Below are 14,279 nucleotides of genomic sequence, written 5' to 3'. Positions count from 1 at the left end.
ACACACTGCTAACGTTTATATGTCAAACCTCATGTTGATATACACACTGCTAACGTTTATATGTCAAACCTCATGTTGATAGACACATTGCTAACGTTTATATGTCAAACCTCATGTTGATATACACACTGCTAACGTTTATATGTCAAACCTGATGTTGATATACACATTGCTAACGTTTATATGTCAAACCTCATGTTGATAGACACATTGCTAACGTGTATGTATTTAATCCCACATTGACATACTCACTGCTGTGACTTTACATGTGTGTTTTAGAGCCTAATATTAGCAAGCTTTCTTCAAGCATGTGCTATTCATTATTCCATTTCGAGCATCATGTCACAGCTTACCAGTTGAAGTTGGCAGCTGAAACAATATACCCTAAATGGGACGAATCTGGGTCCTATGTAAGAAGTACTGGTGATGAATACGAGTATAGAATTAAAAACAAAACTGTAGTCGCATGATATCTAACTATAAAATACTTGCATTTACCCTTTAAACAATATTAAAAAATATTACGTACATAAATAGAGTCAATTGTCCAACCACCATGCAAGTATTTGGAATAATATTGTTGACTGAGCTTCACATACCACGGATTGTCGCCTGAAGGCAACAAATGTTCCTCTCTACTGAAAGGCTGCTTTGCAGAGGTAAGCACTGCAAGCGACAGCAAGATGCACACCAAGCAGACAAAACACGTGGGCCATTTGGACGCACTACGACACTTGAATATGGCAAGAATTACATGCCATAGAATATATCTAGCCTGTATGTGTCAACATATTAGATGCTGGTATTATGCAGTGCTCTCTTGTCACGATTTCATGAAAACTCCACAGAGCAATTGTTAGCTTCCAACATGGATTTTAAAACATGACAATATTGAAATCTAACAAATTTTATTTAAACTATTCATCAACATAATGAACTGGAACAAAGAGACAGATAAAGTGTTAGATACATACTGTGTTTATCTTGCGTATTATTACCAAGTCTTTGTTGGTATTGTAATGTGCACAAACATCACCACACATATTTCTGGTAGTATATAGCACTTTCATGTGATTCACATCGTCTGTTTCGATACTATCCCACATAACGGTAGGTGTAGTAGTTCATGAAACATGGTAGAGACCAGAACCTCCGTAATAGGCCACTACATCAAGGTGACCCTGACGCCATTCTCAGGTGAGGATAGGCGGAGTATTGTCCACAAGAGAAATGTTGTTGTAGAGCTTGGTAGGTTGCATGAGGGTGACTGTTTCCTGCAGTGGGTGCAGGGGCCGGGGGCATATATGCCCCACCCAGAGGTGAGCTGCCTGGAGGAGAACTGGACAGTGGAGAGCCCGTCAGGGAACTGTTCATAGTGTTGGCGTTGTAGTAGCCAGATGTCGGAGAGTAGCCTGTAGGAGATCCCACAGTCCAGTTACTTGGATCAGGTTTGCTACCTAAACTGTATTGCTGGGGCTGGCTCAGTGCTTGTGGTAAGGAACCTAGACTCAGAGTGTTAAGAGCAGGGTAGGGGGACGGGCCGCCGTAGAGACTGAAATGACCATAAGAACTCACATGGTGAATGGTGGCGTCGTCCCGGCGCTGTCTGTGTGCCAGCTTGAAACGTTTAGCACGACGAAGGAAACTGCCGTTACCGAACATGTCCCCACAAGATGGATGCAAAGCCCAATGGTTACCCTTTCCTGGTCTTCCCGGGGGTCGGGGCACCTTGACGAAACAATCATTGAGGGAAAGGTTGTGTCTGATGGAGTTCTGCCATCTCTGCTGGTTTTCTTTGTAATAAGGAAACCTCTTCATGATAAAACTGTATATGTCATTGAGGGTCATCATACCAGTGGATGAACTCTCGATAGCCATGGTAATCAATGCAATGTAAGAATAGGGAGGCTTCACATTTTCGGCAAAGCGTCTATTTTGTTGCGACAGAGTTGATGTACCTGAATATTCATCTGAACCATCCTCTTCGTCGTTATCGGAACATAATGACGGCGATGGTGATGACTGGTTGCTGTGGTCGTCTGAAGGCCCTCGGTGATGCAGGTTGTCGCGTGTGTCTTCTGCTCCAGGAGATACTTCTGATTTTACGTCTGCTATCCCTGTCGTCATGCCAGACATTAAAGGAAGAGACAGGGAAGGTGTGTGTGTGGACATGATGTACGCTCCTGACATTGGAGGTACCTGCTGCATGGCATGCGATAACGACATCATGCAGGAAGACTTGTCTTCTGCTCCGCCTCCATATTGGAACACATTTTGACCTTGATTCAGCAACATGTTGCACAGATCAAATCTAACAGATGTGTGGGATTTCACTTTCCAAACTTGAAGTGTTTGTCAAATCTACTCACGGCATGGTTTATATCCCCCGTGGAGATAATCCACAAAATACACAACCTTCGTGCTCCCTGTTCATAGATTAAGCCGCTATTGTTCGATAATCTGCTCCCCTACATCCGACCAATCGTAAACCAGTTTAGTCTAAATCTTGTTCCCCTTTTCTGATTGGCTAGTTACCATATTAATTCCACACCCCTTACGGGTGCTATACTGGGACTCAGTATTATTGCAGGTAGTAAACATGCTCTGCAAATAGTAGCTTAATGATATTGTTAACGATTCAATACACCAGAAATAAATGTTTTGGTAAGACCATTACTATTTTCACAATATCTCCTTAAAAGTTCTCTTTTTTGCATTGATTGAAAAATGTTAAAAGTTAGTAGCATAATGACATATATATGATGTGAAGTACTCCAAAAATAGTCACACTGTGTTATAGTTATTTGTTTTATTAAAAGTCAAACTTATCCGACCTTCAATATGTTTGCAACACGACCATTGACGAATGTATCAAGCTGTTTAGACTGTCTATTTATTATATTCGATCTGGAAAGTGAGCTGAGAATCGTTTTGTGTCAGATAAAAAACGCAAGGTAAGTTTTCTGATGTAAACTTTCATAGCATTCGTATATTTGATTCAAACGGACTCATCAACTGCAAGACACTCGGAACCCGGAAATCCTTTCTCCGGGGAACATTTTGTTAAAATTTTAATTGATTGAACACCTCGATGTCCAGACTTTACCTTGTAGATTAGACTTAGATTAGAGCTGCCTATAATCTACACTGTCGGTAACTGTATTGCATCATCACGTTCAACAATGTCTCTGTTAGCCAGGACAGGAGTTTTGTCAGAAGTGAATCATCACAGACGCCTAATTACACACGTCGTATAATAGAACTTCCCACTTCTTTAGCCTACAACATAGTGCACGGTCACATCCCCACCCTGGGGCTCACTGTCTGTAACGAACCCCTCTCCCTTGGGGTTATAAGAGATGGGACCATTCATGATTTCTCGTCAGTTTCAGTAAATTTGTGTATGTTGAAAGTGATTGTCATCGTCAATATTGACCGGCAGCATACTGACATGTGTATGTCTGGTGCCCCTGGTGAAATCGTCAATGAGGCACATGTCTGCGTAGTTACTAAACTGAATTAAACACGTCATGGTCAAGCGAGTGTCGTAGGTGTCCTCGTCTACCTCAATGTGTTCTTGCACCTAACAAAGACAAGTTTCGTGTTGGCAATATGACGAAGTTATTAGGTTCGTTGACTAATCAGCGTTACAGATGATCATGTAGAAAGTTCACGGGGAACCAACAGCTATATCAATGTGATAATTTGTTCATTGTTTCCGAATTAAAAAGAATACAGTGCGGTAACTTCAGAAATGAAATATTTGCAGTGTTTATGCGTGCAAATACCTAATCTAATTTGTATAAGAGATTTACATCTTGTTGAGGGAGACATGCTCCTTCCGCACATAAGTATTTACGCCTATGTTTACATTCAACCTTTGTCGGAAGTAATTTACAAATTGGATTAAGATGAAATGACTCGTTCCTTTTTCATTAAACGTGGCTTACGCGATTTATGTAATCGCTGTGGAGTCAGCGGACCGCGTTCTCCTTGTGGTAGGTGTAAACCTTTAGTTTCGGTGCAAACTTCAAAGAAATTCAGTTTTTAGTTTTCTTCAATGTTTCATTATCCATGTTTTCATTATGAACCACAGCACTAAAACATACACTGACAGTATTAGATTTTCTGAGTTAAACGCTTTTTGCTTTACAGTTGTTTTAAAAAATAGGTCCAGAACGCCTTTGGAACATGTAAACGTGACACCATTGCCAATTAACCTCAAGTTGCGATAGTGATTACTCCGTCGATACTCAAACAAAATTGTCGTCATTTTGTGTCGTATGTTTCAATCAGTCCATGACTGCATGCGAGCGTTCTTGTTGTAACAAGATATTAACACCCTCTTCTACTTTACCGCATCGGTATAGACATCATGAGACACGTTATTGATTGATCAAAGCTAATTGACATGGCATATTTCTGTAAGCAATACAATTGTTGAAGTGTATTCATCTGCACTGGTCATCAGCTCTACATAACCGTTGGTTTAATGATTCCTTTCGTAAACGTTTTGGCAGGAAGGAAACACTTATTGATGTAAACAGTAAACTATATACGTGAATAGATAATGGTGTTATATAAGTGTGTTTTATTCATACCTGGGCAGTTCTCAATATCTTAACCATTTAGAACTGTATCGAGACACATGATCATTAATTAAGCACCATCTCAATCGAAAGGCACGTTTTAAAAGTTTGGTCCCAACAGGTAACCATACCATGGGAAGGCGTCAAGCATATTGGGGCAGAATAATTATAACTGCAGTATGTGTACTGTTTTCAGAACTCTCTTAAAACACAGCTGTACACAAGCTTTTCACTTTTGTTGATATGACAAGATGTAGGCTTCCAGGAATGTCCTGTCGCAACATCAGCGCTAACTTTAACATTAATTACACGATTACTAGTATAATAATGAGGACGCTCGTGGCTACTGGTGATCGTCCGAGAACTAGAAGACCCAGGAAGACCAATGACCGTGATGACTGACTGTCAAAGAACTACCAAAGAAATGGAGAAGTGGCAGTGGAGACTGAGAGTGGGAGTACCATCAGAAGGCGGCCGAGGGCAGGTCTGATGGAAAGTCACACAGAAAGGTACTGACAGGAACGTCCAGTGTTGTGCAGGTACCTAGAGAATCTTACATTGAGGACAAAACGTATGGTTCTTTATATGTTACTGACGCCCGTTGTTGAGTATGGAGAAGTAACGAGGCATATCACCAGGAGAAGATGATGATGGCTAAGCAATTGTGGGGGGTTGCATTTCGTATGTCATCGCAGTACCCGGTACGGTAATGGTCAGTGTTATCAACAGGAAGTGCAAGATATCTCTACCGTGTCACATTTTGACACACTTACCAGTCTTCCGGTGTTCATGAATGCCATTGCTAGACCTTGTCGTTCCCAAGCCGACATCGCCTGTGTGCAGAACAACGCAATCGACACATTACCATGGCCTGAACCCCACTGACTGAGTGAGTGAGTTTAGTTTTATGCCGCATTTATCAATATTCCAGCATTATCACGGCGTGGGACACCGGAAATGGCCTTCACACATTGTACCCAGGCCTTCGTCGTGACGAGGGAGCACTTTAACCAGTAGGCTACCACACCACCCTGAACCCCACTGAACATCTTTAAGGCTGTCTCGGAAACCATGTTCAAGTTAGAGATTCTCTTCAAAATCTATAGGAATTGACGCAGGCACTCAGTGCTAATGTCAGAGGATTCCTTGATTGCCAGTATGAGGTGGAGACTAGCAGGTGATAGGGTTGATGCAGTCGCCAGTGGTGGTTTACATAGGCAGTACTAGGATCTGTGTGAGAACTGTGTGGCAGTCAGATAGGTTGCGTAGTCATGGTGACCATATTTTCCGACATGGCTGATATTCACACTTTTTGTGTTTCTGTCAGATTGTAAGTAAATTGTCACCAAATCTTAATTTTAGTTTTGTATAGTTATGATCAGAGTAAAATGTGTTAGTGTTGTCATTTTATTACTCGATCGGGTCGTTTGGGGATAACAACTCTCGCTAACCCTCAAAGTGGATGGGATATACATGACTCTTGAAGTAACATACAGCCGAGTACAACTGTAATGTTCACCCCCTTCCTTCTACCATGAAGTTTATATTGCTCGTCAAGATAATCCCCTTGTCACACACTTTACAGAGCTCCTTTGTTTCTTGATTAGTCACCCATTGTGTCTGTAATTGTAAGTAGATTACTATGTATAAGCTTCACGGAGCTGACTGGTTGTAACCTTGCCCACACACTTTTAAAAAATGTAATGCTTAAAATGAACATAAATGATTTTTTAGAAAATTTAGTATCGTCTCTGTGTACAGACATACTTATCGTCAGTCTAATGAGAACAATTATTACCTTGTTGGTGTGGTTGTCAGGGGACGTATTGACCAAATCGGTACGACAGCATCTCGGGAGTGCAATATCGATGAACATAAATGCAACTTCATACATCAGCCTTATTGTAATATCCGCTCAAGCAGTATCACACAAGGCTACCCAATAATCATGTGTAGTTGATTAATACCAATAAACAAATGCACTCACACACATACACTTTTTTCCAGACAAAACAAGGCAGACATACATTACGGTATAGACAGGTGTCTGTTTGATAAGGATCATGTCATCGCAGCCATGAGGTATATTGACCTACATATTGATATTCGGGCAAGTTGGGACGTTTCTTGGAGACGGGAGCCATCATCATGTTTTTGGAGCACTCATGACAAACAAAAACAATAGTCAAGTACATAAAGATCTTTGTGTCGAGTAATTCTAAAACTGACGAAGAAAAGCTGCAGACATCAGCGGGTATTGTAGTGACTGAAGAGTGAAAGATGAACGTGTGTAAGACTGTGTTTTCATTCTTCATTAACGACTTTCCGAATTAAAAATCTTTGTAAAGGAAAACAAGTAAATAGACATTTGCCAAGTGTTCATAACGAGTGAGTGTAAAGGTGTCGTTCATTCAGGATATCCTGTTCACTTGTTTATTGGTAGTACCTCTGCTATCAGTAAAATTACTATCTACTAGTATCTCTAATAGAGAGGCTACCAGAAACTGGCATAAGGTCAACATGACGCATACGTTGAGCTAACGCCCCTAACGTGTCCGCACACTCCTAATTACACGCCAAGCTGGTGACATTCACACGTCTTCATTGCCAACGACGTGACTTTAAGATGTACGTCACACCTGAACCAAATCCCCACCCATGGGCTTCACATGGTGGCCACACTGCATCCCAATATCCCCACCCCAGGGCGTGTGTCCAGTATGCCAGTCTGGGGCCCCTATTGTTGATGTCAAACGCTTATATCAATATTGGTTCAGCAACTTTCACAGGTCTGTGACATGCAGGTTGCTTCCAGGAGAAGGATGGACGTGTAATTTATTCTTATCCAGCTTGATTTGTACATCATAGACCTGCTAAATACTGAAGTTATCAAATAGTAGCCACTGGACCTAAAGAACATGAACTACACAGTGGATCACGGCGCGGCGAGAAAGGGAAACCACGGGGCCTATTTGAATAATGTGTATTATAAACACTAACATGACAAGTTAACACTATCATAACTATATGTTTTCATATGACGCAGTTTACTTTGTACACCGTGATTGTATGTTCATTAGCGTGATGCTTGTGGTAGTGTTAATTCATATGTTTTTCAAGAAGTTGAATTTAAGTATTAACGTATTTGGTACATTAGCCGCTGAACACCCAATCTTTCAGAGCCACACGTCCTCCTGGATAGACAATAATTCCCAAATCATTTTCATACAAGCAACTGTAGTGAACAAACTGTACCAGCACATTACATCTTTGAGTGGCATTTATGAATTGGTGTGAAACATAATTAGGAAGTTGTATATCCATAGAACCACCCCCTTGGTACATGACACCATAGCGCGAATGGTCATCACGGTGTATTGTAGTTGACCTGTTCAAGTGTTTAATACCAGAAACTGAATGTTTAATTACTGTCCGAATATATAGCCTGCACACAACTCGGGTGTAGATGCCGAATATCTACGTGTTGACCTTCCGTTTTATTTGCACATTGCATTCTTCAGGTGTTAGTGTATCCTGTTTGTAAACACATGCACATTGATAAGCTTACAGATGTCTTAGTTGCGAAGTACATGTATGTGTAACGTAGGGTTACATGTCTATGTATTCTTGGTCCTTGAAATACTTTCCACACTAGATGTAATCAAACTAAACATGGGCTACAAAGATTGTATGTTTGTAGCCTGCTTCATCACTCTATTGTTCAGCTGACGGTGTCGGTGCATCTGATGTTTCACACAGTTAAAAAGATTTAATCAGCTCAGATAAGGAGTAGTAGAAGACGGCTACCAATTATCAAAGTGAGATTATCAGTTGCAAGTACAAGAGGTCAGATATTTGTCGTTTTCAGTTTGCCTTGTCTCCTAATGTACCGGAGACGAAGCTTTATTAGATAAAACAATATTTTGAACAAGCTTAATGGAAAATAGTCCAGACTCTGAAACAAATACCCTATACAGCCCATACAGTGTGCATGACAGGGTGCGTCCTAATTATTGTCAAATCGAATTATGTCCACAAATTATAGATAAATTAAACCGATTGTAAATGTTCTTATGATATATTTTGATGCAACACTCTTCATTAGTTATCTCTCAGCTGAAGGTTCATTAGCCAATTTTGCTGCGATATCCTTATCACTGGATTGTCTACTCCAGACTCGATTATTTACAGACCACCCGCATATAAATGGAATATTGCTGGATCATAATCACAGCGACTCTGGATCCAAACCTATTGCAAGCGAATCTTGGGACACAACGCCGCACAGTGAAACACGACATCCACGAGGCCAGTGTGACATGACCTCGTGTTGTACTGCTCGGACACAATGTGAAGGGTTCAGTTCCGGCTTGAGTGCCCTTTAATTTTGCCGCTGGCCAGGTGGGCCACCTTTCACAACAATCACTGAAGGGACTTCATTAGGTTTAAGTAAATAAACTGGGTACTATCAGAACTCTGATCTCCTGTAATTCTCAACATGCGATAAGAGTAATGGGGTTATGTTCTGTTAAACGTCAAACAACTGAATTTCTTGGACGGCATTCAGAAGTTGACGAACATGAGTGGAGGAGAAATAATTAGCTCCGAAACGTCTTGATAAAGGATCTTCTCCAACACGTTTCACTAATATCTTCAGGGAGAAGTGTGTGTAATTTGATGTTCACTTCCACTGGTACTAAAAGGTCACCGTTGTATATACAAATGATGAAATGTTATTAACATATAGAGAAGTTGATAATCCATTGATAAACCTATTCAGCGAGTTTAGTATTTATGAACATTTTACATTTTACACGCTGGGATATCGACGAAGAAAGATTTGTTTCTGTTCTTCTGACGCAACCTGTATGTACACATGGTGATATCTGTATGAAGCATCTGAGACCATTGACGTGCAGGAGAGGCTGAGATCCATAGAAGAAGTAGCAGGAGTAGATGTGTTCAGTTTAACACGTGTTTGCATGTTTTGATCGTATTCCAAACCAAGGTGTGTCGGCTTATTGAATCCAGAAATCATGAAATCAGAAATCCAGATGTCATGCAAGTCTCAGACGTTGTCATCTTTGGTGAAACATGGGAGCTTGTCTACTGGTGCTGAAACACCTACATCATCCCGTCGTTGTTTTTGTGTCGACATAAAACGTTAGGAACGACGAAGGAAACTGTCGTTACTGAACATGTCCCCGCAAGATGGATGCAGAGCCCACAGATTACCCTTACTGGGTTCCTTAAGGCCCAGGAACCTTGACGAAACAATCATTGAGGCAAAGGTTGTTGATTGTTGGCAGTATTCGAATGGCATTCAGAACTTTCTCGTTTATTCAGCATATCGATTGTAGTACAAAATCTTTAATTATTGCCACACTCAACTTTGACTGTGATTGAGCTGAGGCTGCAAACGCCACTGTCAATTATTTTGCAACTAATTACAAACTGGCGGATCACTGTTTCCCCTTTATTCTTCACAGGCCACCCAAATTATGTACATCAAACCCTGCATCATAATCTCTGCCCAGGGGCTTCAGGTAACGTACTAGCGGAATCTACTTTCTCCTCAGGGCCTGTGGTCCGTGTTCTGTGGGAATAAATACCAAGGTCAATATTGATTCAGACCCACATGTCTGCTCCATGACATGCTACCTGTTTTTAAGAAAGGTCTTGTAGTTATTGGAGTAGGTTGAATTATGTGTATTGAAATGGTAACTAACTATAGAAACACACGTATGTTTATGCTGGTATGAAGATGGCCAGTCATACATACTGCAGGTCACACAAAATTACGTCAAATCATGCGTGTACACAGATAGTTATATTTTGGACATGAATGGTCACTACATATCATGCAAATGTCACAGATAACAAATCCTTGCCATCTCATGACCCGGTTTATGATGCACGAGGAAATGTTAGTTTCGGCACCGTGACCCCAATGGTGACATCAAGGTAATGTACTCAAGGCTTCATAGTCAAACATTAAATAAAGAATACCTTTAGTAAAATTATTGTCATATTGATTTACAACTGTTTTAATTACTGAATGGGTGTGCATGCATCATGCATTGTGCTTTTATTGTTTCACGACACCTTGGTGTGGGTTGTGGGTGTTGTTTTGGATTGGGAAATAGTATTTGTAATGTTTCAGGATTAAATAAAATAAATGTCGTTTATGTTTCCTACAAAAACCTCAGGTTACACTGACATAAGTAATCGTAACGGGGAGACTTAATTGTGCGCTAAATGAGTTGTCTCTACACTCACTGACATCACAACAAATCAACACCATGCTATGTCACATTGTCAGAACGTATAACAGCAGAAACAACATCCAATCTGTGTCAAAAGCTAATACAGTGGCGATCGTGCTTTGTCGAGTTTGTGGATGGGAAGAGTATATGGTGATTATATGCTGTGTAATTGCACGTGCACTTTTTGCTGTTAAATTAAGGTTATTAAGGTTATTAAGATTCTTAATTTACCATTGTTAACATGTATACACAAACACACTCGCCTTTGTGTCGAAACTTTACATATTTGTAATACCCTGAGCATATGTTCCCCGAAGTGACAAAACAATTGGCTACATAATATTGTTAAACGCTGTTTCCATGTCAGTAGGACTCGTATGTTCCTCATCTTAACGTTTTAGATGACAATGTCGGCGTATTTGATGTGTCAGTATAACAAGATTCAATCACCTGGGGATTAGAGCTTGTGGCTAGTCCGCTACCAATTGTGGTTTGATCAAACAGAGATTACCTTTTGTCGGTTTCCTGTTTGTTTAACCTCGTAATTTACTGTAAGGAACAAGCAGCTTTATTAAACAAGCAGTGAAGAACATTATCCGATCTTCGGGACTGGCTTACTTGAAACCGCTTATCTCCCTTTACCGCCCTCTTGGTCAGAGGATGAAATCAGTTCGATGGCGACATTGGCGGGTGACTATTGCACTCGACAGACGTCTATATCCAATTTCACAGAAGGCCGACTTGCAAGTCTTACTGCACAGATTAAAACAAACCTACTTACACGTCTTTAAGAATCCTGGGGCGAGCTTATGTAGATACATGTTACTGGAACCGAAACGATCCCAAACTGTTTCTTTTCTAAAACACAATTGTATAATGAGCAAATATGGCATTCGGGATAGTTGAGGGAACTTTCCAGCTGCAGGTAGAGGCAGAAAGAGTTGCTGCTGGCTAAATAATGGCATTATTACATATATGGCCCTCCAAACACCAGTTGAACCTGTCTTTGTTTCTATAACCAGGGAGACTGTATAGAGATTATCGCTGTAACACATCGTTAAAATGCACAGTGGTGTTTAAGAATAAGTTACATTGCTTGATAGTTGTTGGTTCCCGTAAAATGGTAAGCGGACAATCTAATCTCTATAGTACCTGTACATTCTAGTTAAACACGAATATCGTTATACAATGTATTTGTATGATGTGTCTCTCATGCAATCTGTCTGCACGAATTTTGATTTTAATGGACCTAACGGTGCGCTAAATGAGCTGTCTCTACACTCACGGACATCACAACAAATCAAATCCATGCTGTGTCACATTGTCGGAACATATAACAGCAGAAACAACATGCAGCCAGATTACTGAAGTTGTCTTGTGATTGTCAATTACGATTAGTCAATTGCTTAGTTGCCCCTGTTCTTTTTGGGTGAATTGTGGGGCTTTGGTCATATCTTGGGTAGACATTGTTCATTTAATATGTCTAAAGGAACTTCTCTCATTAAAGAAAAGCACCCTCTCATTCATGCTTTATGGGGAACTGGGGAAATATCCGTTGGAAATTGGAATTAAAACACGAATGCCACTCTTTTGGGGAAAACTCATCACAGGAAAGGCTCCTACATTTTCTCTCCTAGCTTATAAATGACTAGATAATGATTGCATGTATTAAGGACACTTTGGGCAAAATTGGAATGAGCTATCTTTGGACTACACACACATGTCCTATTAAAAAATAGTTTGAAAGCCCTTCTAGTAAACAGACCGAAAGAAATCAACATACAGGCATGGATATCACACACAGAAAAATCTTCCGGAGGCGCTAATAATAGGCTATTCTTGTATAACATTTTTTTAACATTATATTTTTTAAAAACTCTGAATTGAAATTTGAAGTAAATACGAATATTACATTATAATAATCGGGGGCGTTACTTAATTTCAGAACTGAAACCGGACGATGGAGGAAAACAAATGGAAGATTATGTACTCTCTGTGATGCCAACGATACTGGATTTGAATTTCACTATTTGTTTATTTGCCTTACTTTTACACAAGACGGGAAAAATATATTACCAGCTGTTTCTATAGAAACCCAAATATGAACAAAATGAACCAGCTTTTCCGCTCAAACAAACTTGGAACAATTAGGAAATTAGCAATATTTTGCAAAAATAATGTCTCATTATAAGTAATGCCACCACAAAAAATAACTAATAACTCATGAGTGTATAATTGTTTATTAACTGGTTAAATATGTGTACGGCTCATTCTTGCACTCAAGCGATATGTATATATGACCACTTTAGGTTGCATATCTGTATTTAAGCTGTACTGGACTAAGATGTAAACTTGTACCTCTAATGCCGCGACCGGAGTGTAAATAAAGTTCAGTTCAGTTCAATCAGAAGCAGTCTAGGTGTGGATTATTCTTCTTGAATATATAAAAAAAACCCCAGACCCTTCCAAGTTAGTACATGTATTTAGAAAAAAAATACACCAGTTGGCAAAATTTTCTGATCAATTTTTTGTTATAATATTCTGTCCAGAAGATTACTTAGGACTATTTAGAAATGTTCATATCGTCTGTAACTCTGTGTTGGTTATGCTGGGTTTGCACCAAGTTAGACGTGCTAAATATTTATTCACTGACACATTCCTTGTGCCAATATATTACATATGTACATGTATATATTCTACACCAAGTAGACACCTGAATTATCCATTACAGCTCCCGTATTAGCGACATGTCGGTACAGAACCAATCATTTCTCGGACAAGGTATAAGAGATGCCCGTCTAACAATTCATGTCCTAAGCAATGTTGTAAGCACTGCTAGTGTGATGAAACGAGTACAGGACGAGAACAAAACGACATACTGTTTTGATGTAAATTTTAGGATGGGGTGTATTTGATATGTACACGACTCAATCAACACTGGATTGGAGCTTGTGGGGTTAAGCTCGTCCTTTTCTAATTATTCTTTGATCAAATTGAGATTGCTTCCTGTTTGCTTAACTTTCTAATTTACCCGTACAGAACAAACAGCTTCGTTAAGCAAGCAATACCAAAACTGAACCAATTGTTCTTAACTGGCTTACCTGATACCGCTTATCACCCTTTACCTTCTCTTGGTCAGAGGATGTGAATAAGTAAGATGACGACAGCGACGGGTGACATTACTGCACGAGACAGACGTCTTAGCTCAATTTCACAGAAGGCCGACGCATTGATAGAAAAAGGAAAAATCTCGTTAAAACGTTCTTATTGTAATCGATAATTCTCTGTGGGAGGCACTGTTCATACTACCTCTGGAAGATTCCACACTGTGTCACATCCTAAAATATCGTTGTTCCGCATATCGTTTATAATATTATCACATTTTGTGCTCACACCTGCATTTTCATCATGATACTTTGTACTC

At 40.0% G+C, this 14,279-nt stretch overlaps 1 protein-coding gene across 1 annotated transcript; it reads right to left on the bottom strand.

Moving 5' to 3' along the window:
• Positions 1-905: 905 nt before the first annotated feature.
• LOC137276902 (forkhead box protein B1-like) lies at positions 906-2,295 on the bottom strand. Its single transcript, XM_067808551.1, has one exon. It carries the CDS (start codon positions 2,293-2,295, stop codon positions 1,171-1,173), a length of 1,125 nt encoding a protein of 374 aa, XP_067664652.1. The 3' UTR covers positions 906-1,170.
• Between the last annotated feature and the right edge of the window lie 11,984 nt (positions 2,296-14,279).

The sequence above is a fragment of the Haliotis asinina genome, chromosome 3 (assembly GCF_037392515.1).
Source record: "Haliotis asinina isolate JCU_RB_2024 chromosome 3, JCU_Hal_asi_v2, whole genome shotgun sequence".
Taxonomy (NCBI): Eukaryota; Metazoa; Mollusca; class Gastropoda; order Lepetellida; family Haliotidae; genus Haliotis; species Haliotis asinina.
The sequence above is the reverse complement of the archived record's forward strand: the minus strand, read 5'-3'. Positions and strand labels throughout refer to the sequence as shown.